Consider the following 27594-nt stretch of genomic DNA (forward strand, 5'->3'; position numbering starts at 1 on the left):
ATAAATATATAAGAACTGTATCATTTACTTCAACAATCAACCCGGCCGAAGGTCTAACACGTATCTAAACTTCACCTCTGCGGCTAATACAGACATTTACTGCCCTACTACTCAATCTATTCAAGATACTTGGAAACATAGCCAACCCTAGGGACGACTTGACTGATGTAGGCTGTGGGATGATGTTAGGCCCACTGTACAGGAGCTCGAGGGACAAGGTATGGAACAAACCACTGTCGACCATTTCAATGACCTGAAGAATTCTCCCGTCATCGTCAAATTTCACAAACCAAGAGTACTCGTTGCGAAAAGGCTGGTCATCGACAGAAACACCCTGCGAAGCGAATCAGGAAAATCGCCTCCCCTTCAGGGGAACGAACACAGAACCTACATCGGATCTGGTGTGGTACGCCACACAGCCGTCTCCCTCAACCACGAAGTCGGGCTCCAAGAACTAGGAATTTGGTGAGGCGTAAGACAGTGAGTGTCAAGAGACATTCCTGTGGCGCTTACATTGAAATGCTTAACAATTTTTCGATGGTTGCCGAAGAATTCGAGCACCTCTTCCTTATTGAAACCCCCTGGCTTTCCCAACGCTTGGAGGGCTGATTCCGGACCAAATCTGAAATGGAAATCAGAGGAATCAGATAACAGCCCGCGAATAGCTTCGATGTTGAATGTATTCAGGTGCTGAGTGATGGCAATCGCCCGCTCTCGAAGATTTATCGACATTGTGGTTGGATTGTATGCGCACACCAAATGGCAGTTACACCACGAAGAAATTTGCGGTTGAAATTGAATTTGCGAAACGAAAAAGAACTGATTCCAATGTCGGGCATGGGACACACATCATAGATATATACTTCCAGCAGGTGTAAGGCGGGGGGGATTTCTTTGGCGTCATTGACTATCGATGATAGATAGCCTGTTGTCATTGGCTTAGGGTGACATGTCAGCTCCACCCCCACCCCCGAACTTGCCCGCAGTGGTCGTGCGTCACGCTTGGATCATGGATTGCATTCAATATAGTCCATCATCTATCAAGACCCTCTCCCTTGAGTGAAGTCGCCAGAGGCGATTCCTGATGCATGGGTCCACAAGGATCCATTCTGCATCATCAACGCTAGCATCTCCAAACTCTCCCCGAGAATGTTTACTAACCTCCAGCTCGTATTTCCTTTGAATATTTGTGCCCAAATCTGAATAACACGTAAACCTAATTGGAAGGTATCAAGTTCTGTGCCTGGATTCGTGAGGCGGGCTGCTACTTGACCTTGATAGGGGTGTACAGGTGCCTCAGCCACAATGCGACTAGTCCACAGTAGAAGACGCTGTTCGCTCTCTAACATAACAATGATGGTTAGCAAACACGGACTGGAATTATAAACAGAACTGCCGGAAAATCGCCGCACCACTTAATGGATACGAGTCCTTGGACTGTCCTATTTGATGTAGCCATCGACTGAGGAACACAGCACATTCCAAATTGCAGACACATTGCTGGACACTCCAGAAAAAGTGCTGACTTTTGGCGACAAAGTCAACACCCAGCTTAACCGGTATGCTAAAAGCATGGGCTGAATGTAGGAGTGCCGGGATCAGGCGAGGGCTGCGATCTACAGGGGGCAGTTGAGCAAGAGCAGCCGCAATGCGAGTGGGATCACGCGTGTTCAGCGCTCGGTGGGGGCCCAGATCGCAGACCAAACGGACGTACGCCAAAGCCAGGAATCCTGTAGACGTGAAAGGGATAGGGCCACTGGGGTTGTGGGGGTCCAAGCTGGATTCTGGAGCGCGCTGCCAGCCGAGCTTCCACCGATGAAGGGCACATCTATCATATCGAATATGAATATTTAGAGCGATGCGGGAGACGTAAATCAACTTACTCTAACTGACCCCGTAGGCTATCGACGCAAGCGGGATCCGCCGCTGCAGCCAGCTGCTGAATCATGAATAATCGCTGCAAAAGGGCGTGGATGAGAACGAAGTTGCCCAGAGGTGACGCGAAGTACGTCTGGGAGGCAGGGGATTGGCATTTCATCAATAGAGTTGCTAAGGCGTCTTGAAAAAGTGGCTGACAGTCCCCGCTCGAGCGCCGGGCTTGGGACCACTCACCGGCGGATTTCGCGTTCCACTGGATGGAAGAGCAGGGTAACCGTAGGTGAATCTCGTCATTCAGAATGGCGGGTGGGATGTTGTAGATGATCGCCTGCAAAGTCAGATAGCAGAAAACCACAAGTTTAATCCGTCGGTCTCCTTCCATTCGAACCCATTCATGCCAGTCTTCGACGCTAGCAATATCTATGTGCTCATTGAAAGTGCTCTCCCGTAGACATCCCGCGAGAACTGTCTGAAAACCTATAGCTTCGCGTAGTAATTCAGGATCATCATCCCAGGTTGCGAAGACGATCAGGAGCAAAAGGGCCCGGACGGTCTGCAAACGGCTCCACTTCCCCTTTTCACTGAGGCTATACGGAGGCCTGGAATCCATCTGTTTTGCCACCCGCAAGCCAACCACTTCTTCGGAATACCTCTGGGTTCGACGACGTGCTTGCTCCATGGATACGGCTTTCGCAGCATCAAAAAGGGACAGTCCTATATGACTTTCAAACCTATATTGGGCCCCAACAGCAGCAATTGCCAGGATGAATTCGGGGGCACACTCGCGGAGACAGAAGGTAGGTAGATGTATAAAAGGCAGATGGTTGTGAAAACCATCAAAATATCCCGAAATGAATCTGGTAAGCGCATGACGGGAGGGTAACACAAAGTCCGGAATCACCGCATGGAACTGTTCGATATTCTGGAGTAGTGCCGCATACTGAGACTGAGTTACATTGCACTGATGAAGAGGGTGCCCGAAGTTGATATAGGCGGCTACAAGAGATTAGCTCCTGTCCCTCATCGGACTAGATGACTTGGTGCAATTATTGGACATACTTGGTTCCTCTTCGTCTACTCCAAAGCTATCGTCGGTTTCCCGGGGAGATGGCGAGATTGTCGGCTGTTCGTGTGCTCTGGACAATTGTCGACCCTGCCGTTGAATCTCTAGACTGGTAGCTTCCAGCGAAGGCAGGGATGATTCGTCAATTGTTAACGGGGTGAGTTGTTGACTGTTCTCGATGTGCGGTATGGCAAACATGTTCCAGTCTGAACTGAGGCCCATAGTGTCTACAAAATCCGTGAAATCTTGGACTGGGTCAAGAAGCAAAGGGTCTGCTATCGAGTCCGTGAGAAAGTTGTTAGCTGTGGTGGTATTGGGTAACGGGCTTGCCGGCGCCGGGGGTATTGGGTGAGTGCCATGCAGGCTTTGAATATCCTGTGCTGCACCTGGCATATAGCTACTACATGTTTGGCGCCAGGATGAATCTGTATGAGGGATTCTGCTACCCAATGATCATATTTTAGACCTAGTTCAAGGCGCTGCCTGGGGATTATCTTGCCTGTTGGAGTGACTGAGGCGAGAGTGTCGGGTGAGCAGATCACGGCGGGTGAATGAAAGTCCGCATGCGCACTTGAAGGGTCGTTCACCAGTATCTTAAAGAGGAACCCTCTTTGTTAACAATGATTTGCATCAACTAATGGGCATGAAGAGAGTGTAGGGTTGGGAGAAGCCGTACGAGTCCGCGCATGGCGGTGAAGATGCTCCAGACGGGAAAACGTGCGAGAGCAAACTGAACACTGCTGTAATTGGGACTGTCTGGTCACCATTATTCCAGAACGTTTTCTATGCATTTCCGCAAGATCAAAGGAGAAGGAGGTATTGATAAAAATTCCAGTGATGACAAATATGACGAAAGCGCAGATTGCGTTGGGGGTTGAAACCTTAAATTATCTAATCAATATTCGATCCAATAGCGATAGGGGATTTACATGTATTGGGGGTGGGGGTGGGGGTGGGGCTTGAATGGAATCATTTATCGTTAACCAACACGTTTCCCCAAGGAATCTAATAGCAATGGGACATATGTTGCTAAGCACATCCCGACGAAAAATCAATCTCGGTAAGATGATTGGGAATGGAGTGGGTTCCATCACCATTTTGTGCTGCTTTAGGGTTGTTGGCGGAGAGATTTAAGGATGGCCTAATCGCCACTACTATGCCCTCTATTAAGATGATTTCTACCTTCGAGCTGGCACTTGATGCACGAAAGAAATTGCTCTTCTCTAGGCCTGCGGACATCTGCAGGAACTTGCTAACTCCTCATTTCCGTCTCCTCCTACTCGATCTGATTGGCCAACCCTCTTCACCTGAGACATGTCTTCTCTTTTCAGAGGCACTACTTTTCATACCCTCTGGTATCATTTTCGACCATCAATAACCCCGTGGTATTCCTGGGATGAACAATGGATGCAGAATCACTATAAATCAGAGCACTCAGATGGAGCTGGCAATGACGTCTCAGGAGAATCCTTCATGCGTCTTACCAAGCACCAGAATCGCGATTTGGAGAAAGCAGGTCAAGTCGACGATCTTCCTAGGCAAGCGACTGGGCCGGTTGATTCCCTCGATCGTTCACAGATTGACAAACGTGCGAAGGAGATGACAGTCATCGTCGATTGGATACCGCTCAATGATCCCGAGAATCCTCAGAATTGGCCTACATCGAAGAAGCTTCTAACGGCATGTCAAATATATGTCTATACCTTTGCGGTTTACATGGGTGGTGCCATCTTCTCCGCGAGTGAAGGTGGAATCCGTGATGAATATGGAGTCAACCATATTGTCTCTGGACTGGGTTTCGCTCTTTACCTGGTTGGTTACGGAGTAGGCCCTTTGGTTTTCAGCCCTATTTCGGAAATACCAACGATTGGGCGCAATCCTCCTTACATTGTGTCTCTCCTCATTTTTGTCATTCTCTGCGTGCCGACGGCCTTGTCAAAGAGCTACGCCGGTCTCCTAGTCCTCCGCTTTCTTCTTGGGTTTTTTGGTTCTCCATGTCTAGCAACCGGTGGTGCCACCCTGGGCGATATGTTCCCGTTGGGCAAGTTACCCTTCGCCATGATGTTCTGGGCCTTTTCAATGACTACCGGCCCGGCAGTCGCGCCCATAATTGGGGGTTATAGTGTGGTGGTGAAGGGATGGCGGTGGACTTCTTGGGAGATCCTCTGGTTGGCCGGCCCAGTCTTTGTCTTCATGCTCCTCTTTCTACCGGAGACGAACGCTGCGACTATTCTGCACCGTCGCGCCAGCCGGATCCGTGCACACGTGGGTAATGAGAAGTACCGCTCTCAGGGAGAATTGGAACACAAACAGACAAATATCCATGATATTGCGTTCGAAACGCTGGTACGCCCGTGGCAGTTGATGTTCCTTGACCCTGTCATCTTGTACGTGGACATTTACAGTTCTCTATGCTATGCAATCTTTTATAGCTTTTTTGAGGTAACCAGCTCTCCTGATCTCCGCCCCCCCCCCCCCCCCCCCCCCCCCCCCCCCATCCTTTCTCGGCCTCCCACACAGCAAAAACAGAAACCTGACAACATGATTACCAGTCATTTCCACACGTGTACGGAGAGGTATACGGATTTTCTCTTGGGGAGCAAGGATTAGCATTCCTAAGTGTAACAATCGGGACCGTGGCTGCGGCTATCTGGTACATCAGCTACAATTACTTCATCGTGGAGCGTCAGATCCGCGCAGGAACCTGGCCTACACCCGAAGACCGGTTATTTTTGGCGCTTTTCTCTACCCCGCTGATGCCCATCGGCCTGTTCATATTCGCGTGGACGAGTCGTTCCAATGTCCACTGGGTTGTGAGCTGCATTGGAGTTGCTGTCAATACGTGCGGGTTGATCACCATGTACCAGTGCGTGTTTTTGTACTTGCCCCTGGCATATCCGCAGTATGCAGCTAGTCTTTTTGCCGGTAATGATTTTGTCCGGTCAGCTCTGGCTGGTGGTGCGGTCCTTTTCGCACGGCCTCTGTTCGCTAATCTGGGGGTGGACAAGGGAGTGTCTCTTTTGGGGGCGCTAACAGCCGGACTTGTTCCAGGGATCTTCATTCTATACTGGTTTGGTGATCGTCTCAGAGCGCGAAGTAGATTCGCTTCTGGTTGAACCAACTCTGGATCTCTGGTGTGGACCGGCGTGAATGGGCCACCCGTTGTGGTAGTGCTTAGGTGGCAGCCAGCAGCATTAGTAAACCTGAGAAAGGGTAGGTTCGTTGCTCAAAATCATATCATGAGCACTGAGATTTGGTTATCCGTGCTAGTGGCCCTTCGATGAGGGGACAGGGACGAACTGGTTCCGTTATCCGTGGAGCTCGCTGTGGCAGTGGGTATGCACGCACTGGAGGGGGCATAGGAACTGGGAGTACACAGCAACGTCAACGGTTGCTACCGAGAAAGGCCATTGCGTTGATTGACTCTTACTCGCGATCGTCTCCGACCCTGTTCTCCGTTATGACGCCCCTTCGAAGAACGCTATACTGAATTTATCAGAGTCGTTTTGTTCTCAATACATGCTCCAATTATAATTGCTGAAGGTCACTCAATCAGAATCTACTCTACGTATTCATTCTCCGATAGGCTGCCCTAGCCACCACAGAGACCCTCAACGCTTACAGACGATACTAGGCTATATCCGTGACTCATACCACAACACAGTAATTATCAAGCAAAGAACAAAGAAAGGAAATGATTTGCGCAGCCCAGAAAGAGACCACCCGGTCTTCCACCAAGGCCGATTAAATCCGCACGGACTGGAATGCGGACATAGAGCTTAACCCGCAGATCAGCATAAATCCGTAATGCGACACGCACAATTCAACATCTCCCAATCAAACAAGCCTAAACAAGCATCCAGACCCACAAATCACTGCTTTCCCCCCCCCCACCTCCCATCCTCAGAAGATGGAGGCCGAGTCAATGATGACAGCGGCAAATCCGCAAAGTCCGGTATATCCGACAGCCAGCCCAAGAACCACGAGAGTATATCAAGCACGGTGCGATACATTTACAGCAGCGCCACACGATCAAGAACAAGGAGACATTATTCACACAACCTGAAAAGATGGCTGCTAAACTCGAAACCCGACCGCTGGGCAAGAACGGGCCCGAAGTGCCGCGCCTGGGCTTCGGCACGATGGGGCTGAGTGCGTTCTACGGCCCGCCGAAACCCGACTCGGAGCGATTAGCACTACTGGATAAGGCGTATGAGTTTGGAGAGACCTTCTGGGACTCAGGTATGCCCTCTCTTTCTCCCCCAACAAGCCCAATACCTATCAAACACCCCAATAACAACCCCAACCCACCCCGCACCAACACTAACAACAACAACAACCCAAAGCGGCCCTCTACAACGACAGCGAAACCCTCCTCGGCAAATGGCTATCCACAAACCAAGACAAACGCCCACACCTCTTCCTCGCCACAAAATTCGGCGCCGAATTCGAAGGCCCAAAAATGATAATCGACAGCTCGCGCGCCCGCTGCCGGATGTCCTGCGAGCGAAGCCTGCAGCGCCTAGGCGTCGACACCATCGACCTGCTGTACGCGCACCGACTCGATGCGAACATCCCCGTCGAGGAGACAGTCCAAGAGATGGCGGATCTCCGCGCGGAAGGCAAGATCCGCTACCTCGGGCTCAGCGAGGTGAGTGCCGCGACGCTGCGGCGCGCGTGCGCCGTGCACCCTATCGCCGCTGTGCAGGTCGAGTACTCGCCCTTCTCACTCGAGATCGAGTCGTCGCAGACGGAGCTGCTGCGCACAGCTAGGGAGCTGGGTGTGGCGGTTGTCGCGTACTCGCCGTTGTCGAGGGGCATTCTTTCTGGCCGGGTTAAATCCCGGCGTGATTTCCCTGAGGGCGATCTTAGGTTGTTGTTGCCCAGGTTTGCGGAGGGGAATTTTGAGAGGAATCTTGAGCTCGTCGAGAGGTTGAGGGCGTTCAGTGAGCGGAAGGAGTGTACCGTTAGCCAGTTGGTGTTGGCGTGGTTGCTCGCGCAGGGAGATGATATTTTCCCGATTCCGGGGACGACCCGACCTGAGGCGCTTGCCGAGAATGTCGGGGCGTTGCAGGTGTGCTTGAGCGACGATGAGGTCAAACAAATCCGCACGTTGGTGGATGAGGTCGAGGTTTCAGGTGGACGGTACGGAGAGGCGTCGTTGAAGTCGTGTTTTGTGGATACTGTGCCTTTCAAGGGTTAAGCACCCTCATACCCTTTATGAATCAGCAGCATACCTACCCTAAACCACCTATAAAGCGTCCCGGGGGAGAACCCCCGGACCCCCTTTCTTTTCAGCTTCCTGGCCTAGATCCACGCTTAAACCAGTCCAAAAAAGATACACTTCCTAGGCACTTCAATCATTATACCAGGAACATAAGCATCCCGTGGGAGAACCCCCTTACCTTCCTTTCCTTCAACTCCTGGCTACCTCCATTCTAACCACTGGTTCTATAAAATATTCCGGGGACGACCCCCGGACCAAGACCTTTCTTCAGCTTCCCGCCCCACTACCGGAAGATCACCAGACAACCCAGCCCAAGCGCAGAGTAAGTAACCCAGCAGCAATCTGCAACAATCACCCAACACCCGCAGCCGAATCAACAACCCAGCATCAAAATCAGCACACTCGGACCCGATGACGCCAACCCGAGAACATCCATATGATCGCAACCGATACACATCATAGCCCCTGTATCAGCCAATCACAATCCCCCAAAATACCCCAGATAATAATCAGGGGCCGTGGCGGAGACGGGAGGGACATCGTACGACAGACAGAGAATACTATCACCGATCAGGCCACTCCCGCTCCCGCTCGGAACCAAATACCCAGAAGCATACGTGACCGTGATGCAGTGCACTCTGCTTTGCTTTATAAATACACCGCTTCTAATTGCCCCCCTTCTTCTACTCCCCAACACAATCACATATACTACAGACAAACAAGAACAACCACAACAATCAACAACTGAAGTCTATTACCTAACAACATTTCAATCAAATTTGAAAATGATGCCCCTCAGCACTCCCCGCCCACCCATGGGTACCTTCTTCAAAACAACGCCACACATCAACCCAGCCTCCCTCAAAAAGCCCAGCAGGTGGTACCTCCCCGTCATGGCCGCCATAGCTCTCGGTATGCCCCAACTCACTCCTAACGCAGCCCAGCTCAAAACTAATGATATCAATCTAGGCTTCGGCGCCTACAACCACTACACCGCAGAAAGTCATACCCCAGTCTCAACCCAGCAAAAGCTCCTGGCCCAGCAAGCAGAAGAAGAGCGACTGCGCAAGAACCGCGCGCTGATGGACGCGTACGGCGATAAGGAGACGTTGCAGGATATTGAGCGCGCGTTGGTGGTTTATGATTTGCAGTGAACCATCTGTCTGGCTACCTGCCCGGCTGGCTGCCCAGCCTCACTGGCACTACGTTCGGAGATATACCTAAGTGTCACTTGGTGGATAATCATTCCGGACTGGTTTCGGTTTGGCTGAGGCGAATCCCACGGGTGGTGGTGTCTTTCGTTTTGCGATGGTGATTGATACTTGGGTTTTCATATGGCGTTGGGATCGTTTCGGGTTTTATGAGTGATGCATTGGGATTGGATTTATGGCTAGCGAGCGGGTTTGATTTCGGACTGGGTGAAGGATGCATGCATGCAGCTGGTCTGTTTTGATTCATTCTTTTTTTTTTGGACATTGGAGTGGAAATAGTCCTATGGACTAATTGTTCCGTGACGGTGATAATGAATATCTACTTATTTCTTCTTTCTACCAGAGCAGCAAGTTCGAAAAGGAAGGGTATATTAATCGCGTAAGTAAACCAAACCAGAGTATGCAACAGAAGGAGCAACAAATCACAGCAACAACCCCATCAACACACCAACCACCGCCCCCCAACCAAACCCCCCTACAACCCTGCCCGCCCCCGAAGCCGCGCCCTTCCTCGCCCCCTCGCCCGTCCCGTTGCCCACCGTCCCATTCCCATACGCATCCACCCCGCCCGTCACCCCCAGCACAGCATGCAAATCAAACTCCCTCGGCACCACAGCCATATCATCCCTGCGAATCGACGCAAAATACAGATCTCCAATGTCGGTGATGTACACGTACGCGGCTTGGAAGAACGGGCGGCCGAGCACGACCTCCTCGCCGGTGCCCACGACGCAGCGCGCGCCCGCCGGCACCAGGTCCGCCCACACGGGGATCTCGAAGATCGGATACGTGCCGCTGGTGGGGTTGAAAATCACCGAGAAATTACGGTCGCAGAGGGTTGCGTCGGGCACGGTGAGGGTTTCGCTTGTGAAGTTGAGCGTTGCGGGGAGGGTTGTCGTGGTGGAGATGATCTGGGTTGTGTCGAAGGGGTAGCTTGTATTGGTATTGGTGGTCGCGCTGGCGCTGGGCGTGCCGTATAGTCTCAGCTGCACCCCGCTCAGCGCCTGTGTGCCAGTCTGGATGAAGGTGCAGTTGCCGGCGGAGGTCTCGGCTGTCGTCTGCCAGTGGGATTCGTTGAAGATGCGGCTGGAGTCGTAGTTCCCGCCGAAGACGAGCGCCCCAGCCCAGAACGGCGCGAAGCCTAGGTTCATGCCTACCGGGAGGGAGGTCAGGTTCGTTGTGCTGATGTTAGTGGGGTTCTCCGCGGTCGCAATCACGGTGCTCTCGATTGTGAGGGTGGTGTCGGCGCCCAGCAGGAGGGCGTTTTCTTCGGTGGTTAAAGGGATCTCGAGGGTCGAGGTGGTCTCTTCGTTGCGCGAGGGGGAACCCAGGGGGGAGACGGTCGCTTTCGGGAGGGAGGTCGACGTCGCGACTCGGGTCTTGCGCGTGGGTGTGGCGGTCGTGCCGAAGGTGATCGGGAGGATCTCAGCGGCGCCGCGGTTGAGGTGCACGCTCGCACCCCAGGCGGCTGTCGCGACGCTGGCGGGCCCGGTGAGCGGGACGTACCATGCGTTGTCACCGGCGTCAGACACGGTCGTGATGGGGAGGCCTGATGCGTCGATCATGGATACCGTCTCGACCGGGGCGGCGGCGGTCACTGGGGTGGTGTCCACGGCGAGCTGCGCGGAGGCGAGGAAACCCAGGCCGAAAACAGTCAGAAGACTGAGTGGCAGCTTGTTTGCCATTGTTGTTTCTATTTGCGATTGTGGTAGCGACAGACTAAGGTCAAAAGAGTGACAGGTACGCGCGAGTAAAGAGTGGCTCGCGAGTTGTTCTGTAATGAATCACGAACACGAAACGATTCAACGATTGACAGCCTATACAGGCCAGAAGGCACTTGACAACCGAAAAGCAGATGTTGACAGAAGGAAGAAAGAAACATCACTCCCTCCTCAGGAAACGTTCCCCTGAACAGGTGCTGAGTTCGGTTCCTGTGTCGCATGGGGGCGAAAGGCAGGGCGAAGGCGACTGCCCTTCCGGCTCGCGGTTTCTGCATCAGTAGACTCAGCAGGGTTGGCGATTTCAGGCACACATTTTGCTGAGCCACGGAAAGCGAGACGCAAGGTCGATAGGATCAGGATGTGCACGAAAGGGCAAATCCGGAGCAGGTTTGGTGTTGCACTGTTGGGGGCGGCCCCAAAGCTAGCATCCTGGCTCGAAGGAGTAGCCTCCCGAAATGATGATTGACGCTCAGAGGCCAGAGACACCATGAATCCTCATCTGTTCCGTGTTGGTCGTTTCAATGCTTGTAGCAGTGAAGCCATGATTGGAACATGTCGGGTGTTCTCCATCTGGCGCTTGTCCGGACCCGGGGATGAGCTCGTTTGAGGGTTCGCATGATTTTAAACGTTGCAGGAGCAATACTCATGACATGATTAACGTATGTCTCATGTAGTTTCAACAAACAGAGATGGAATAAGCATGCAGTGAATTTCGGTGTAGCAATTGAGATTATATCGATCTGTTGAGGTTGGCATTCTGACAGGCTGACAATTGGTTGAAGCTGTGTTAATTTGTTACGTAGGCGGTCAGCTCGCAAAACGTCGCCGGCAGATACTTTACCCCAAAGGCGGTCTGGGTCTCGCTCAAACATGGCCCGATGATGTCATCCGCCTCTCAATCTTCCCCTGGAACAATGGCTCTAATCACTTGGGGAAAACTGTTAGATTAGTTCTCACTACTACTCTGTCAAAACTTGGCTATGACGATGAAAACGAACGGCGTAAACATTTAGTGTCATAATTTCATATCTACCTAAACTTATATACTAGTACTAGCACCTTATTTACAAGGTTGAGCCTCAGAGGCTGAGACAAGGACCTGCATCGCACTTGCATCATCTTTCACTCCCACCAGTCATCCTCAGTGATAATGCCATGGCTTCAGACCATATTTTAAGCAAAGCCGGAGCTGACCACCCAGGTCACGTCCGCGTTGAAAGAGGTCTTGGAGTCAAAGGTGTGAACTCCACCGTTGCTAGCGACGTAGAGCACGTTCTCATAGTGACGGAAGTAGCGGGTGGGGTAGCTCCAGGACCGGATGGAAAGGCCCTGGCCGTTGATGCCGGACTGCGGGCAGAAGGTAGCATCCTCTTTGAACTGCTTGGAGCCGTCGCTGGCGTTGAGCAGGAGGCCGAAGTTGTAGTGACGGATGTAGCTGCCGGGGGTGTCGACAGACTCAAAAGAGAAGCAGCCGGAGTTGGCCAGACCGGTACGCACCGTCCAGCTGGCCTGCTTCTTGAGGGTGGAGGAGCTGGACGAGGAGACGACCTCGGTAATGACAGCCGAGCCGTTGTGGGCGATGTAGCGGGTCGAGTAGCCGGAGGTAGTGGCCCGCAGCGAGATCGAGGAACCGACGGTGAGCGCCTTTCCGCTGGTCAGCGAGGTCACGGCGTACTTGGCGGCGACGATGTTGGCCTGCACCGAGTTCTCGGTGGCATCGGATGGGTAGCCGTAGGTCATCACACCCTCGTAAAAGGTTCCCTGGGCGCCGTTGCTGTTGTCACCGCCGATGCCCAAGATGATGGCACCCTCCTTGCTCATCGGGTTGTAGCCAGACACAGTGGGGCGCGCGCCACTGTAGTAAGTCGACAGCGAGCCGGAGGCCGCGTTGGCGCCGCGGATGGCCCACTTGTTGGGCTCGCCCTTGACAGCGGCCGTGACAAACCGGTGGGAGATGGAGGGGTCGGCAGAGTTGAGACCCTCGGCTTGACCAGAGAACAGGTTGTTCTCGAGATCAGCCATGATCCAAGGGCCGCTGCCCGAACCATAACCCCACGTCTTGCTGGTTCCGTAGTAGATGGCCTCCATGTGGCCGGCTCCAGTATCTTTACTGCTGATCTCAGCGTTGCCGTAGTCGAAGCAGCAGGCATCGTTGTAGTGGGTGCCGTCCAGCACGGCGTACATGCCCTCAGGCTCATCACCCGTAGCGCTGCCATTGACCTCGTTGTTGCGGTAGCCGGTGCCCGGAGAGACAAAGACGCCGTACGCCTTTTGCCCGTTCAACGTCACGGGGGCGCCAATAGCGCTGGCCAGGTTGTCGTAGCCATTGGATTCCGGGCCGTTGAAGCCGCCAGGCGGGGCCTGGGTAAGGTGATTGCCACGGCCAGACTGGTCATAGATAACCTTGATCAGACAGGTCGTACCGGAACAGAAGGTATCCTGGGCGGCAGCATTCGCAACGCCACCAGCGGAAAGCGGCGAGATGTCGGTCGTGGCACTGTCGGAGCCGCGAATCACCTGGTAGAGCGGGCCAGTGTAGGCACTGTACAGGGCACGAGTGGTGCTGTGCGCAGCGATACAGGGCGCCCCGCCAGAGGCATAGATGTCGCACGGGGCGGCGCTGACCAACGAGCCAGTGGCCACGAGCCCTAGGAGGTTTCGGCGTGAGAACATCTTGTATCACTGTGAGTGGGGAGACGGTGGGAGATGCTTGAGAAGCCTCTGGAACATGAACAGGGAGCTGGCAGGGTTTTAAAGCACGTAGTCGCGGGTCTGAGCTTTGGGCTTCTTCACGGCAACAGCTTCAATGCCAGGAAATTACATCTTGGCTCGTTGGGAGCCACTTGGACGGAACATTTTGTTCCACCTCTGAGGCTCAGGAATAGCGTTGTTAGGTGCATTGCTAACTTCTGATCATGCAACGCTGCAGAACGACAGCTCCATTCCGACGGGGTGCATGAATCCTATTCGAAGGTACCCCGCGTAGTGGTAGGCAGCATTGTGAAGATAATGAGGTCCAAGTGTAAGCGAGGAGCTTGTGCCACCGGGGTTTTTCCCATTCTTCTTCAGGGGCAAGACAAGTGCCCGACACAAACCGGTTGTTTAGCGCCGGCAAAAGCTCTGCTATGCCTGATCGGGGATGCGGGGCCCCGGACTGGAATTGACTAGAGACCAATTTCTCCATTGTCCAAGGCACGGCAGGATGATGAAGAGTCGGCCGTGCTAAATCAAGAATGCTAAGCATGGGGGGAGAGAGGGGGGAATGGTAGATCCCGCGGCGCCCTTTCACTGAGCACCGAGGCAGACGGGGCGACAAGGCGAAAGGTGAACGTAGCATTGGGGGACCAGACAAGATTTGAGTTATCGTGTGAGCACTTAGACTCACAAGGATAACAGTCTTCTTATTGGTGGCATTGGATGGATGATCGAGGAGGTTGGAAGAGGCCAGAAACAAAGGTGTTGTTGAGTTGAGTTGAGTTGAAGGGAGTGTCCCGAAAGAGGAGGTTTGCTGCCTTATGCCTCAGGCGCCCATCTCTGCTTACATCATGGGAACAAACAATGCTGTCGAATTATTATTTCTCTGTCTTACCAATCAGTCTTGTGGGCTGGCTCTGGCTTTGATCGATAAAATGAAGAACTGGACTTCCAAGAAGTTTGTGATCATTGCTCCGCTCTGCAGCTTTGTCTGTATTCAAACACCACCCTTTCACATGCACCCTTACCGTGATGCCTTCATGTTTCTTACTCAGACCCGTGTAGAAGGGTATAAATATCAGTATCTGTCCGAGACAGATCGCCGATCACCAAATAGGGCCAGAGGACCTTTCGCGACTACCAATAATTTTCTCACAAAGCTACCTAGGTAATAGTCTCGATCCGAAGAAAATGTCTAACAGCACCGAGGAAAAGGTCATGCAGACCGAGCATCTGCCAACCATACCTGAAATGCATCTCTTTGGCGAAGGGGAGCACGCGCATGGAGAACCTCGCGCAAGACCCGACGAGGCTGTAGTTACCGCATTTCTAGAGAAGCAGAACCGAGCAACCATATTCTGGGACGGCCATCATATTGTGCAGTACTGGCTCCCGCTCGACCCGAACGCCTCGCGCCGCGAGCGGGCCCGCTGGGTATTCTCATTGCTCCGAGGCCACAAGCCTCCTGCCCGGGGCCATATTCAGCTTCTCTTCAAATGCGGCGACACGGAACACACGGTGGAATGGCCGGCAGAGGAAGCGCATGCTTATCATGCTCAGTTTTCCCGGTGGCATGGTTATCAAACTGTGAAGAAGCCCTTGCTCATACCCTGGTGGAAGCATACTCATTTTCGAAGCTGGGAGTCTCGTCGCGACAGGCCTCTGGATTTTGCTTGTTGCCCACTCGTATCGCCAATTCAAAGATAGCTTCTATAGTATGCTACCATCCCTCTGCGGCTCACCAACACGGCCATCGAAAGACAAATGCTGAATAAGGGTCTTGGTGTCTCACTGTAATCTCCAGCACCTCCACTGATTGGACAAGTCAGAGTATGAGGGTCTCGTATCGATATCAGATGCTAAGTCTGCAGAAAAGGCGACTCGAGACCGGCAAATTGTCGACCAGTTTCTGTTTTGGTCCATCTTATCTCGGGTAACGAGTGGGCCAGCTGGCTTGGCACCGTACCTTATTGCTTGCCAAGAGTCTGCTCCTGTCGTGCAGCAGTATATTTTTATGCCTCAGCCGCGCGTGGATGGATAAGGAGTGATTATTTTCCTAGCAGTGTGGGCAGTGAGTTCATCCACTCAGTCGAAAGACCTGCGCAATAGTTAACTCGTCAAGGTATGCTACCGTTCCATGGGACAGCCAGCCTGGGAGTCGGCTGTGGCGCCGAGCCCTATCCTCCTGAGCGGCCCCAGCGGATACGAGGTCACGACTGCTTCAGTCCCGCTATAGAAAGTCCCAAGCCCGACTATAGTATTAGCGGAGCATACATTGCTGGACAAAAGCGGTCATGAAGAAGACGATCATCCACCACCATGCAACGCTGCAGAAGCTGGCCGTGTATAAGTAGGACCTCGACGGCACTGCAGACTCTCCATCAGCACAGTGACAACCACAGCCCAAGAAACGGTACACCACCTTAATTCCATCCTTCCTATACAACCCTTCTGACACGAAATCCCATAGATCCAACCCCTCAACCAACCAAAATGTCCACCCTCCTCAAAACCCTCACCCTCGGCGGCCTCCTCGCCGCCACAGGCGCCCAGGCCGCCTCGCAAACCATCCAGTTCAGCCTGTACTCGGACTCGAACTGCCAGAACGAGATCGTCAAAGAGACGCTCACGTACGAGGGCGGCACGGGCTGGCAGGTGTTCCAGCAGGGCGTGATCTTCAAGGGCGCCATGATTACCGGTGGCACGGATGCCTGCGGCGTGCACATGTGCCAGTACGGCCAGAGCTGCTATGACACGGCCATCGGCAATGTGGATTGGCTGCCGTACTGCATTGTTACTGATCCGGGCTATGCTTATGATAAGATCATGATCAATACTTGCTAGACTGGGTTGTGTTGTGTCTGTTTCGGTGTGATGGTCGGATGTTGTCTGTGTTTGTTTGTTTGTGTTTATGTATGTTGTGATGAGAACTTGTTGGATGTGTATACCATGTGGCTCTTTGGGAGGAATATGCACAATAGAAGGATGCTCCGTCTTTGTGAAGGATGATAGTATTCCAAGGTTTCTCTTGCATGAGAGAATTAGCCTCGGCCACAGTGCACCAGCCACGTGGCTGACTGTGTGGCTTGGCCTGTACCTGGTGACAACGACTACCCTAGGTAGAAAGCTATAACAGATGGATCCCCTATTCTTCGTTTGCCGAATATCGCCAAATTCCAATCTTGACCATACTCCTCAGCACCAGATACAGTTCAGAGAGTATCAGACCATAATAAATTACACCAACCGCATTACAGTACTACTAACTATCTCACAGACCCAAATCCGGCATGTCCAGGCGGAGCGATAAGCGCGATAAGCCCTACTCACCTGATCTCTTTGCTGTTCAGTTTTGTCCCAACCAAATAAAGTAACAATCGTCACGACTACAGTCATGACACTCACTAGCTCTTATCAGACAGACAGTAGTTATCACCCAGTATCTCAACCTTATCGCTGCCAGCCAGTGCTCCTGTTTTACACCCCGCACAGCAACCCAGTAGATTAAGCTTCCCCGCAACGCGTCCAGGCTGGACATACCAGATGCATCCATCCACCGAACGTTTCAATCGCCGAGAAAAATCCCCTCCATCGGCAATTTAAGTCTCCCGCACCCCTTGCATTGCAATTCTTCTCGTTTGCAATTCCCATATCCACCATCCCCTTTTTCCCTCTTATCATGTCACCCTCGCCCCAGATGATGGAGGAAAAGAAACCTCCCCTCGTGAACGAGGACGATGACGTCCAATTGGCGCAGATGGGCCATAAGGCCGAGCTACATCGGAACTTTTCTACCTTGTGCGTTTCTCCTTCCTCCGTTCTGTTTCAGCCTGGTGGACCGGACCACAATTAAAAAGGGATACGGAGTTGAATATATGGCGGACTTAAAGCTGATGCATCGGGTATAGGTCGATGTTAGGTTTAGCTTTCGCTGTGCTGAATGTACGTTTGCCAGCCTACGTCTACTAACTCCCCCGCCCCTTGGTGCTTGGCTAACAGCTCGGTTTTGTATCAAGTCATGGACGGCTCTTTCGGCGAGTTTATCGCTCAGTTTACCGTCAGGAGGTAGCGTTAGTGTTGTCTGGGGTAAGATGCTGATCTCTCCTCGTGGGTTGTCGCGATGTACTGACTAAGAAAGGTCTGGTCACGGCCGGGGCATGTAACCTGTGCATTGCCGTGTCGCTGGCGGAATTCCTGTCGGCGTATCCCACCGCGGGTGGGCAGTATCATTGGGTTGCTGGTAGGTTTGGAGACTTTGTCTGATTGACGTGGATGCTAACTCGAGGTTCAGTTAGTATGTACTGAACTCTCCGCTCGTGATCGCTCTGGCCATCTCTAACAAGACCGATCAGTCTCGTGGCCGAAATGGGTGCCGATTCTCTCCTGGGTGACGGGTTGGGTTAACGTGGCTGGATGGGTGAGTCCACGAAGGAACTGCTGATGTGGATGAAGCGAAGCTGATGGTCTAGGTTGCGCTTGTGGCGACCAATGCGCTGCTCTCCTGCCAGCTGATTGCGGGCATTGTCTCCTCCGTCTACCCTGTGTGTTCTCCCTCCGGTCGTCAAAGGTAGTTGGGGCGCAGCTGATGTTCTCAGGACTTCGACTGGCAGCGATGGCAGTATTTCCTCATGTATATCGCCTACACGGTTCTTGCGTTCGTCGTCAACGGGTTCATGAACTCCGTGCTGCCGATCATATATCGTGGTGCCTGTATGTGAACAGTCTCTAGACTGTGACGTTGACTAACGATCATAGTCACCTGGTCGATCGGTGGATTTGTGCTGGTGTCGATCACGGTGTTGGCGTGCGCCTCGCCGGATTACAACTCTGCCTCGTAAGTTGGGGACTGTGTGTTCGAGGGCTAGCTGACCGCGTAGGTTTGTGTTTACCAACTTCGTCAACCAGACAGGCTGTAAGTACGCCGCATTGTTTCAACGACATCGCTGACGTAAACAGGGCCGGATGGCGTGGCGTGGCTCCTGGGAGTAGGTGCAACATTCTCTCGATGGGCTCTAGCTAACGGAAGGGACCAGTTGCTGCAAGGCGGACTCGGAGTGACGGCCTTCGTGAGTCGCCCTCTGAACTATCCAATGGATGCAGCTAACGAAACCAGGATGCCGTCTGCCACATGATCGAAGGTGATCCACATCCCCATTCCTTCCAACCCAGCTAACCGTCCAGAAATCCCACAACCATCGATTAAAGGCCCGAAAATCATGGTCGTCTGCGTCGGCATCGGCACCTTCACGGGCGCCATCTTCCTGATCGTGCTGCTGTTTGTGGCGGGCGACATGGACGAGGTGGTGAGCTCGAGCGCGGGACCGCTGCTGCAGATCCTGATTCACGCGACGAACAACCGCGCCGGCGCCATCTGCCTCCTGATGTAAGTCTCGGTCCGCCGTTAGGGGCAGCACTAACAGTCCCAGGCTCCCGCTGGTCTGCCTGCTGTTCGCGACGTTGAGCGTCATGACGACCAGCAGCCGCATGATCTTTGCGTTCGCACGGTAGGTCCTGTCCGACAAGAGGCCAAGCAAAGCTGACGAAACGCAGAGACGGCGGATTGCCCGCATCGAAGTTCTTCGCGCGCGTGCATCCTCGACTGGGCCTGCCACTGAACGCCTTGATCCTGACCACGGTCGTGGTGATCATCTTCGGGTTCATCTACCTCGGCTCTACCTCGTAGGTTTTCTCGTCCGTGCAGGGAGCGTGGCTGACTGACGGTTGTAGGGCGTTTAATGCCATTGTATCCGCGTCCGTGGTGCTGCTGGACCTGTCGTATGCGATGCCCATCGCGGTGAACTGTCTGCGGGGACGCCGGACGCTGCCGGAGCGGAAGTGGCGGGTCCCGAATAAGATCGGCTGGGTGATTGATATGGTACGTGAGACTTGTCTGGGCTGTGTGCATGCTAACGAGGTAGATCTCGCTGTCGTATATCGCGCTGACGACTGTGCTGTTTGTGTTTCCTCCTGACCGGCCTGTCACGGGCAGCAATATGAGTGAGTTTTGTCTGTGTGGACGGATGGGAGAAGACATCTAACTGAGGTAGATTACTGCGTTGTCGCGTTCGGGATTATTCTGATTATCTCGTTGATACAGTGGGTCGTGGACGGACGCAAGAACTTCACGGGGCCTCGCGTGGAGTTGTAAATGTAGAATAACAAGGCTTATGAAACAGAAACAGCCAAGAATCGGGGCCATTTGCAACACAGCTGTAACATTCCACCCTCGCCCCTCACGGGAAGTAAACTAAGCCAGAACAGTAACTACACAGGATAATAAATCAAGGTATAAGTAAACACATTCCCCGCACGCATCCTCCTTCACATCACATCCCAACGCAAACATGCACCTCCACCTCCCCCTCCTCTTATCGTCTGCAACAACAACCCTAGCCCTAGGCACCCACCGAATCAACTCAGAATACACCCCAACACAACACGAGCAATCGCAATACCCAATCTACAACCTCACAACACCACTCAACCACTTCCCCACCTCCCCAGAGTACCCAGCAACAAACCAGACCTTTCCCTTACGCTACATCATCGACACCTCGCACTACCAACCCGGCGGCCCCGTATTCGTGATCGCAGGAGGCGAGACCTCAGCGCTGAACCGCATCCCGTTCCTGTCGCAGGGAATCGTGCACGAGCTGGCGCGGATCTACCAGGGGGTTGCGCTGATCGCGGAGCACCGGTACTATGGGACGAGTTATCCGAGCCAACAGCCAGAAGGGAAGATCCCATTATCGAGCCTGAAATACCTGACCACCGAACAAGCGGTCGAGGACTACGCCTACCTAGCCACGCACCTCCCGCCAATCCTAGCCACGCTCTTGCCCACAACCAACAACCATACCAACACCAACACCACCCTCGCCCCCTCCCTCTCCCCGAGGGATACCCCCTGGATAATCTACGGAGGCTCCTACGCCGGCTTCCACGCAGCCCTAACCCGGCGCACCCACCCAAAAACCTACCACGCCGCGATCTCCAGCTCGGGCGTAACAGCCGCGATAATCGACTACTGGCAATATTACGAGGCGATCCGGCTGCACGCCCCAAAAGCCTGCGTGGAGACGCAACAAACCCTCATCGAATTCACAGATAGGGTTCTCCGGTACCCTGCACCCGAGTACAGGGCCCAGCTGAAGGGGATCTTCGGTGGCAGAGCCCCGGGGCTGGACGACCAGGCGTTCGTGGCGGAGCTTACGGCGCCGTTGGGGTTGTTTCAGGATCGGAATTGGGATCCTAGGGTCGGGGGATGGGGGTTCGCTTGGTATTGTGGGAATCTTACTTCTCCTATTATTGTGGATGAGGGAGTGGAGGGGGAGGTTGGGGGTGTTGTTCGGGGTTTGGTTCAGGGGTTTGGGCATGATGAGGGTAGGAAGGAAGAATTGGTGAGGGCGGTGGTTAATTGGGTTGCGTTTATCAGACGGATGGGGGTTTTTGAGGACGATGCTAAGGATGAGATCGATATTGAGGGGCAGGATAAACTCCTCCCTCGCTCCGCCTCCACCAGCTGGAACTACCAGGTCTGCACGGAATGGGGCTACTTCACGCCCGGCGCCACGGTGCCTGCGCACATCCGTCCGCTGGTCTCCCGCCTGCTGACCCTGGAGTACTGGGTCGACATGTGCAATGCCACGTACGGCATCACCGATCCGCCCGACGTGGACCGCATCAATCGCCACGGCGGGTTCGCCTTCTCGTATCCCCGTGTCGCGCACATCGGCGGTCTAGCGGATCCGTGGCGCGAGGCCACGCCGTTTGCCACAGGTCTGCCGCCGCGGAACGCCACGGCGGAGGAGCCGATGCTCCTCATGGAGGTGTCTGCGGACGAGGTGTACGATGGTATGGAGGGGGCGGTGCATCATTGGGATCAGAATGGGGTGTTTGGCGTCGACGAGGGGAAGCGCGTGGTGCCGCCGCGGGGGGTGCGCGAGGCGCAGGGCGAGATTGTTGGGTTTGTGGGGGGGTGGTTGGGAGAGTGGAGGGAGATGCAGGAGCAGCAACGAACAGAAGATATGGCGGAGGGAGAGCGCAAGCATCAGATCATACTCTAACAAGCCTGCTACCAGCAGCCCGAGACAAAAGATACATACATACAACCAATCCACCCAAATGCAAAACTTAATCCCCCGTCCCAATCTCCAAATCCAACTGCACCCCATTGGTAATACTATAATCCCCCAACGTAATGAAGTCCTTAAACGGCCGCTCACCCTGTCGCTTGAGCAGGATCTCGCGCGGCGCCCGCCCGATCTGCGCCGCCACCATGACCTTGAGATTGCCCACCGTATCCGACGGCAGGCAGGGGACCGTCGCCTTGGTGCCGAGGCGGTCATTGACGTGCACCAGAATCATCTCCTCCGTGCTGGCGGGCGCGGACTTCTTTTTCTTCTTCTTTTCTGTCTTCTCGGTGGTGGTGGTGGTGTCGTCTGCGGGTGCGCGCTCGTCGCGGTGCCGGGGCTGGTCCCGGTCTCTGTTACCAGCCTGGTGATCTCGATCGCGACCGTATTCGCGGCGGTCTCGGGCGTCTCGGCTGAATCTATCGTCTCGACTATCGCGACCGTACTCGCGGCGGTCTCGAGGGTCACGAGCGAACCTATCATCCCGACGGTCCCTGAACCTCTCATCCCGCCCATACTCGCGCCGATCATCCCGCCGCGGCGACCGCGCCCGATACCCGCGCTCATACCGCCGGGCATCTCTATCGTCGTCGCGGTCGCGATCGCCGCGCTCGGGCCGCTTCTCTTTCCATCTGAAGCCGCCGGTGGAGGATTTCTTGGGGTGGCGGGGTGGGGAGCGGGAGCGAGAGCGCGAGCGCGAGTGTCTGGGTTGTGGTGGTGGTGGTTGTTGTTGGGGTGGGGAGTCGGGCATTTTAGCGGTGGTTTTTTGGTGTTGTTCTGTAGATGGGGTGGTGACGTGTGGTGCACCACTGACGTGGACTGTGTCCAGTCTTTCGTATGTAGGGGTGTTGTTCTGCAGTTGGTCTTGTGTTCTTGTTCCTGGTTCTGTTGGTGATGGTGGTGGTGGTGATGTGTCGGAGTTGGATTGTTTGCGAGATGGGTGATGAAATGCGATGGATGCGGTGAGTCGGTATTGCAGGTTGGTTGGTGGGGATGTGTGGGGATTGGAGTGTTTGGGCAGAACCTGACCGCTTACCTATTGGGTCATTTCCTGGATGCTGGAGGGGCAGTATAGCAATAGTGACACGGTCAATTAACATGTGCTCCTGGTAGCTATCTACTACTGCTTAGAAGAGATGTAGAGTAACTGAATGCTGTTCAAATTTGGTGCTCATCACTTTCATATCAAGCTACATAGACAGCTCACAATTTGCCGAACGAATTTCCTACATTACACATACACCTTTACAACACTTAAGCATGCTTTTGCAAGAACTCCAGAGCAGTCTTGTACCCCCGCTCATACTCCTTCTTCACCTCCTCATCCTCCAGGTTCGACCGCGCCGCCATCCACCCGTGGATCTGCGTGGGGAAGGTCTCGACGTAGCCCGGCTTGGTCAGGTTGTTGCCGAACTTCTCGACATCCTCGGGATTCTCATCCTTGGATGCTAGAACCGCCATGGGCACGTTGACCTTTTTGGCGTCCTCGGGATCGAGCATCGCCGGGTGGCACTGCACGGCCGCCTTGAAGATGGAGTTGTCCTGGCCGGTGGCCAGCGTCGCGATCTTGCCGCCCCAACAGTACCCGAGGATGGACCAGGACTCGAACTTCTCGCCCGATGCCAGTTGGTTGGCCTCGGACACAATACCGGGGATCTTTGGGAGGGTGTTGGGCGGGGCGGCCTTGGTCTTGAAGAAGTTGCCCAGCTTGTGCTTGTGGTCGTCGTTCTGCGGCGGGAACCAGGTGATGTGCGCGGGGGAGCCTTCGAAGAAATCAGGGATGAACACGCGGTACTTCTGCGAGCTGGAGTGGGCGAGAATGTCGGCGCCTTGGACGGTCTGGTCGAAGAAACCGAAAATGTCTGTGGTTGATTAGACGGTGCAGTTGACATGAGGGAAAGTGCTGACCGTAGATAACCAGGATGGCCTTGGTTGCGGACTCCGGACCGGTAACGTCTGGAAATGTTAGCGGCTTGGATACTTCGGGGTGCTGCTACGTACAGGTCTTCAGGCCTCCGATGGTCTTGTATTCGCCCTTGGGCTGGTAGCCCTTGGCGACGACGGGGGGGATCCTAGTTCGTCAGCAGGGATGTGGCTGTGGTTGAGTCGGGGATACGCACGAGCAGCAGGCCTTGTTCACACCAGACATGGCGGCTGTTGAGCAATGGAAGGGACGTAGACGGATAGTAGTGGGGGAGCTGATGAGAGGTGCGAAAGACCTTCGAAGAGAATGGGTTAGAAGCGGTCTGGAGAACATGTTAGGTGGAATACGCACGGCAGATGCAGAGTTGTAGGGTTATAGCAGTAGCAGTTGAGAGGAAGAGTGAAGAATGGAAGAATGGAGAGGTGGGAGCGATTGAGTTGAGCTGCAAGCGAAATGAGGGGATCCCCACCGCGGCGACGTCATCCGCTTTCTCCACCTTTCCGGTTTCGCCTGTGACTTGCGCAGAAGACGCGACCATTGTTGAGCATCAATCTTGTAAAAAAATATAGCAGCGAGATCGGCTGCTATCAGACAGCTCACAACTATGAGGTAGAAATCAGGAGCCGGGGGTGGACGGCAGGATCAAGCAATGACCGGAGAACATGCGCTGCGCTGGATGCGCTTTCCAGGGCCAGTTATACCTCGATAAGCTATGAAAACTGATAAAGCATAATTGCATGCCTGGCTAAGACCATAGCTAACACAGTTACACAGCTCTTGCTAGGGTCATAGCTTCTTACTGCAACAGCTACCCATGTTATCGACAGCAATGTTTGCCTCACTCCCCAGTACACACAACCCCAACTACAGATAAATCACGTTCCGGGGGAGAGCCCCCGGACCCCCCTTCCCTTCAGCTTCCTGGCTTGATTAAATCCTGATACCAAGGATATAAGCATTTCAGCTCCCTGGCCCACCTCATTCCTTATACCAAGAGTATAAGCGTGTTCCGGGGAAGAAACCCCCGGACCCCCTTCCCTTCAACTTCCTGGCCCAACTCAACCTTTAGACCAATTCTATAAAGACATCCGGGGGAGAACCCCCGGACCCCCCTTCCCTTCAGCCTCCTGGCCCACCTCAATTCATATACCTAAGATATAAGTATTCCGGGGGAGACCCAGACCCCCCCAGCACCCAGCACCTCAATCCCCAATGCTGAATGCGTTCACAGACGAGTCCAAAGTGCCGCCTGCCATCGCCGCAAGGCCGCTATAGGGTTGGCCCCGTTGCGGTCGGAACTGCGGTGTCTTGCGGATGAGACGGCGCGCTGGGTACTCCGTACGGGTGGCCGATCTCGATGGGTTGGATGCTGCGTATGTCACGCGCCGGACACATTTACTCTTGGTTCCGGGATAAGGCGCAGGGGCGTTTATCCGGATGTCGCTGGGGTGTTACCCTGCGTGGGAAATGTAGTTATGGGCTGGGCAGGGAATCTTCCGGATCCGGTACACGTATTTGTTCTGTGGTGGTGAGGATGAGATGAGGGTAAACGTGGGGAGCGAGGGAATGGCAGAGAGGAAGAGCAGCATCAGCAGCAGAAAGAGAAAGAAGTGGGTGCTGATGCTACTGCAGCAGTTACTGCACTCTACTGCTGCACTCTACTGCGGAGACAACTGGTAAACTGAAGAGAGAAAGGCCGGGGGAGCAAGAGGGTTTTCACATGGTCACCATCCAACCTTTAGACAACTGTTGAAACAATCCAAGCGAAGCAACAAAGTCAAAGTCTCTCAGTCAGTCGGTCAAGCAAGCAGATAAGCTACACCCGGCGCCACTGCCAACGCCGACCTCTCGATTCCCGTGCGCCAGCCCCAGAAAACCGAACCAGACAAGCAACCCCATTGAAGAGGAAGGAAGTAAAGTACGGTTTGAGAGAGTGAGTGGGTAAGTGAGAGAGTGTGCACTGCATCAACCTGCATCCCTCCTCCCTCTCCCTTTCTCCCCCAGTCCGACTGACTGACTTCCAGTAATACCCCACTCAGGTCTGGACCGGTCTAGGTCGTTCTTCATGCCGGCACTGGCATTCCTGTCTTGTGATAGATAGATAGATAGTTGGTTAGTTCCGCCGCAGCTGAGAAAGCGTAGTTTTTTCCTGCTGCATACAGGGTGAATACTTTGACTACTATCATCGAAAGAAGTCATCAGAAGATAGGAGAGAATAGACTAAGAGGAACCAACTAGTCGACTCGACAATCATCCTCCTCCCATCGTAAGTGCACAGTGCTCTTCGGATTTGGTTTTCCCCGAAGGAATCCCCGCAGCCGATACGGTATGGTCAGTAACGGTAAGTACCGGTAACAGCAGTCAGGCAGGTCACACGCACCGCCCCGCGAGTCCTAGGTTGGTTGCCAAGCCCTGGCGGCTATTCTTAGCTTCGATAGTCGACTCGCTGCTATACGGAAGACAAAGACAGAGACTGCGGTGGTCTCACTTATTGATTTCGAGAACTGTCTGGATTCGAGAATGATGTGAGTCAAGGGAGAAGATTTTCCACTTTTCTCTCTCGAGTTATTTGTGCTATCTGCATGGACTTTGTTCCAGAAATATATCATAAATGAAGGGAAGTAACGATTTCAACTACCGTGATATATACACTGCCACAAAGTTCGTCGATGTATATCTCCGCATCAAACAAATACCATGAGTATACAACCAATGTCCTGTACATGCAACCCCAGTTATTACTACTGGACTCAACCCATGACATAGAATACTATGCACTCCACCGTAGCGGACCATGCCACGTGATAAGGAAATGAAATGGAATGGGAGACCAAGCCAGGTAGTCTGTAGCCCCGTCAGCGCACTACTGTACTATAGACATTAAACTAGTGAGAGTCGGACACGACCATCCCAGAGACGAGATTAAATTTCGCTTGCGCTGTCATGTAGGGTCGGTTAGATACCCGGTGCCTTGAATTTTGCTTGTGTCTGAGAGAGGGAGGGGAGGTGGTGTAGCGGCGAGTCGCAGGGATTATTAGAGTGGACTAGGCCGCATTCACGCAGAGTGTCGCCTGGACTGGGTATACCGGGACTTTTACTGCAGCGCGAGAAGGAGAAATCCAACATCATACTACGATGGTGGTTGGAGTGAATCCCTCGAGGATTACACCTCAAAAGACCTACATCTAACCCCAACCCACCTCCCAATTAAGCTCGCGCGAACATCTAGCGGCACGAGAAGACCAAAAACACGAACAACACCACGACTCAGACCAAAGTCCCTACGGAGTGATCCCAAGTCCAATCACCAACGATCCCCAGACCGCAACTCCGCGTTGCTTCGTGACAGCCGTCAAACAAGCGTTCTCAGAAAAAAAGCCCACAAGTTAGATCCAACCCCGTCCCAAGAATCACCCAAGATAAGGGACCTCTACAAGGTCCCTCTCGGCTCCGACAAAAACAAACATTGATTAAGGTTGACGACGGTCGCGCGCCCTGAAACGCCTTGTCTTCGTGTGGTGTATCCAAGCACGCCTCAGCCGCACACTTGCAGGTGATCATCCATTCATCCCATCCCATTCTCCAGACTCGGGGGCTAGACTGGATGGGCCTGGATATCTGAGAGAGGAAGTAAGCGAGGGAGCTGAGGGAGAGGATAAGCTACAGTATCTATGGCTGCAGGTCGAGTGGGCGGCTCTCCAGGGGGACTCTCGTTTGATTCGAATCTGTCACTGAGGGTCTAGC

General features: G+C 53.7%; 13 protein-coding genes across 13 annotated transcripts; 6 read left to right on the forward strand and 7 right to left on the reverse strand.

Annotated features, from left to right (window-relative positions):
* Positions 1–116: 116 nt before the first annotated feature.
* BO97DRAFT_425145 (nuclear transport factor 2 family protein) lies at positions 117–732 on the reverse strand (the record flags this gene model as incomplete). The annotated part of the gene is made up of 4 exons (XM_025697047.1): positions 117–172; positions 232–334; positions 392–454; positions 514–732. 4 exons carry the CDS (start codon positions 730–732, stop codon positions 117–119), a joined length of 441 nt encoding a protein of 146 aa, XP_025551000.1.
* Positions 733–1040: 308 nt separating this feature from the next.
* On the reverse strand, positions 1041–3334 carry BO97DRAFT_346074 (uncharacterized protein; the record flags this gene model as incomplete). Its single annotated transcript, XM_025691795.1, has 4 exons — positions 1041–1342; positions 1413–1828; positions 1884–2874; positions 2938–3334. 4 exons carry the CDS (start codon positions 3332–3334, stop codon positions 1041–1043), a joined length of 2106 nt encoding a protein of 701 aa, XP_025551001.1.
* Positions 3335–4401: 1067 nt separating this feature from the next.
* BO97DRAFT_87425 (MFS transporter) lies at positions 4402–6139 on the forward strand. Its single transcript, XM_025701111.1, has 3 exons — positions 4402–4479; positions 4538–5383; positions 5494–6139. The coding sequence occupies exons 2-3, from the start codon at positions 4541–4543 to the stop codon at positions 6055–6057; spliced, it is 1407 nt and encodes a 468-aa protein (XP_025551002.1). The 5' UTR covers positions 4402–4479; positions 4538–4540; the 3' UTR covers positions 6058–6139.
* Positions 6140–6721: 582 nt separating this feature from the next.
* Positions 6722–8519, forward strand: BO97DRAFT_87259 (Aldo/keto reductase). The gene is made up of 3 exons (XM_025701109.1): positions 6722–7183; positions 7288–8328; positions 8428–8519. Exons 1-2 carry the CDS (start codon positions 7012–7014, stop codon positions 8142–8144), a joined length of 1029 nt encoding a protein of 342 aa, XP_025551003.1. The 5' UTR covers positions 6722–7011; the 3' UTR covers positions 8145–8328; positions 8428–8519.
* A 464-nt stretch (positions 8520–8983) lies between these two features.
* Positions 8984–9322, forward strand: BO97DRAFT_425149 (uncharacterized protein; the record flags this gene model as incomplete). Its single annotated transcript, XM_025697048.1, has 2 exons — positions 8984–9080; positions 9138–9322. The coding sequence occupies 2 exons, from the start codon at positions 8984–8986 to the stop codon at positions 9320–9322; spliced, it is 282 nt and encodes a 93-aa protein (XP_025551004.1).
* Positions 9323–9526: 204 nt separating this feature from the next.
* Positions 9527–11167, reverse strand: BO97DRAFT_87393 (uncharacterized protein). Its single transcript, XM_025701110.1, has one exon. The coding sequence runs from the start codon at positions 11062–11064 to the stop codon at positions 9802–9804; it is 1263 nt and encodes a 420-aa protein (XP_025551005.1). The 5' UTR covers positions 11065–11167; the 3' UTR covers positions 9527–9801.
* Positions 11168–12273: 1106 nt separating this feature from the next.
* Positions 12274–13773, reverse strand: BO97DRAFT_478257 (alpha-L-arabinofuranosidase B; the record flags this gene model as incomplete). Its single annotated transcript, XM_025700614.1, has 1 exon — positions 12274–13773. The coding sequence occupies one exon, from the start codon at positions 13771–13773 to the stop codon at positions 12274–12276; it is 1500 nt and encodes a 499-aa protein (XP_025551006.1).
* Positions 13774–14985: 1212 nt separating this feature from the next.
* Positions 14986–15501, forward strand: BO97DRAFT_425153 (uncharacterized protein; the record flags this gene model as incomplete). Its single annotated transcript, XM_025697049.1, has 1 exon — positions 14986–15501. One exon carries the CDS (start codon positions 14986–14988, stop codon positions 15499–15501), a length of 516 nt encoding a protein of 171 aa, XP_025551007.1.
* Positions 15502–15773: 272 nt separating this feature from the next.
* Positions 15774–16791, reverse strand: BO97DRAFT_87444 (uncharacterized protein; the record flags this gene model as incomplete). The annotated part of the gene is made up of 2 exons (XM_025701112.1): positions 15774–16161; positions 16217–16791. Coding segments are annotated over 2 exons (690 nt in total), but the record flags the coding sequence as incomplete, so codon positions are not given.
* Positions 16792–17494: 703 nt separating this feature from the next.
* Positions 17495–19942, forward strand: BO97DRAFT_391296 (amino acid permease; the record flags this gene model as incomplete). Its single annotated transcript, XM_025693817.1, has 18 exons — positions 17495–17592; positions 17703–17736; positions 17811–17880; positions 17933–18037; positions 18147–18211; positions 18264–18335; positions 18390–18504; positions 18550–18628; positions 18672–18706; positions 18751–18779; positions 18828–18860; positions 18908–18932; positions 18976–19177; positions 19221–19298; positions 19345–19473; positions 19522–19669; positions 19713–19791; positions 19842–19942. The coding sequence occupies 18 exons, from the start codon at positions 17495–17497 to the stop codon at positions 19940–19942; spliced, it is 1497 nt and encodes a 498-aa protein (XP_025551009.1).
* A 292-nt stretch (positions 19943–20234) lies between these two features.
* BO97DRAFT_313458 (putative extracelular serine carboxypeptidase) lies at positions 20235–21791 on the forward strand (the record flags this gene model as incomplete). The annotated part of the gene is made up of 1 exon (XM_025691243.1): positions 20235–21791. A coding segment is annotated over one exon (1557 nt), but the record flags the coding sequence as incomplete, so codon positions are not given.
* A 136-nt stretch (positions 21792–21927) lies between these two features.
* On the reverse strand, positions 21928–22161 carry BO97DRAFT_346348 (ubiquitin-like protein HUB1; the record flags this gene model as incomplete). The annotated part of the gene is made up of 1 exon (XM_025691803.1): positions 21928–22161. One exon carries the CDS (start codon positions 22159–22161, stop codon positions 21928–21930), a length of 234 nt encoding a protein of 77 aa, XP_025551011.1.
* Positions 22162–23078: 917 nt separating this feature from the next.
* On the reverse strand, positions 23079–24279 carry BO97DRAFT_405889 (dienelactone hydrolase family protein). The gene is made up of 5 exons (XM_025695297.1): positions 24202–24279; positions 24047–24145; positions 23928–23998; positions 23835–23882; positions 23079–23788 (listed from the first exon to the last, which is right to left on the reverse strand). Exons 2-5 carry the CDS (start codon positions 24073–24075, stop codon positions 23181–23183), a joined length of 756 nt encoding a protein of 251 aa, XP_025551012.1. The 5' UTR covers positions 24076–24145; positions 24202–24279; the 3' UTR covers positions 23079–23180.
* Positions 24280–27594: the final 3315 nt, after the last annotated feature.

This window comes from Aspergillus homomorphus, assembly GCF_003184865.1.
Source record: "Aspergillus homomorphus CBS 101889 unplaced genomic scaffold BO97scaffold_20, whole genome shotgun sequence".
NCBI lineage: Eukaryota > Fungi > Ascomycota > Eurotiomycetes > Eurotiales > Aspergillaceae > Aspergillus > Aspergillus homomorphus.

What these genes read in the sequence shown, in the direction of transcription:
- BO97DRAFT_87259 (XM_025701109.1), top strand. Translation starts at nt 7,012, where the DNA reads ATGGCTGCTAAACTCGAAACCCGACCGCTGGGCAAGAACGGGCCCGAA. An exon ending in AGAGACCTTCTGGGACTCAG is followed by an intron (nt 7,184 to 7,287) that starts GTATGCCCTCTC and finishes AACAACCCAAAG; the next exon opens with CGGCCCTCTACAACGACAGC.
- BO97DRAFT_87425 (XM_025701111.1), top strand. Translation starts at nt 4,541, where the DNA reads ATGACAGTCATCGTCGATTGGATACCGCTCAATGATCCCGAGAATCCT. An exon ending in TCTTTTATAGCTTTTTTGAG is followed by an intron (nt 5,384 to 5,493) that starts GTAACCAGCTCT and finishes CATGATTACCAG; the next exon opens with TCATTTCCACACGTGTACGG.
- BO97DRAFT_405889 (XM_025695297.1), bottom strand. Translation starts at nt 24,075, where the DNA reads ATGTCTGGTGTGAACAAGGCCTGCTGCTC. An exon ending in GTGAACAAGGCCTGCTGCTC is followed by an intron (nt 23,999 to 24,046) that starts GTGCGTATCCCC and finishes CTGACGAACTAG; the next exon opens with GATCCCCCCCGTCGTCGCCA. An exon ending in CATCGGAGGCCTGAAGACCT is followed by an intron (nt 23,883 to 23,927) that starts GTACGTAGCAGC and finishes TAACATTTCCAG; the next exon opens with ACGTTACCGGTCCGGAGTCC.
- BO97DRAFT_87393 (XM_025701110.1), bottom strand. Translation starts at nt 11,064, where the DNA reads ATGGCAAACAAGCTGCCACTCAGTCTTCTGACTGTTTTCGGCCTGGGT.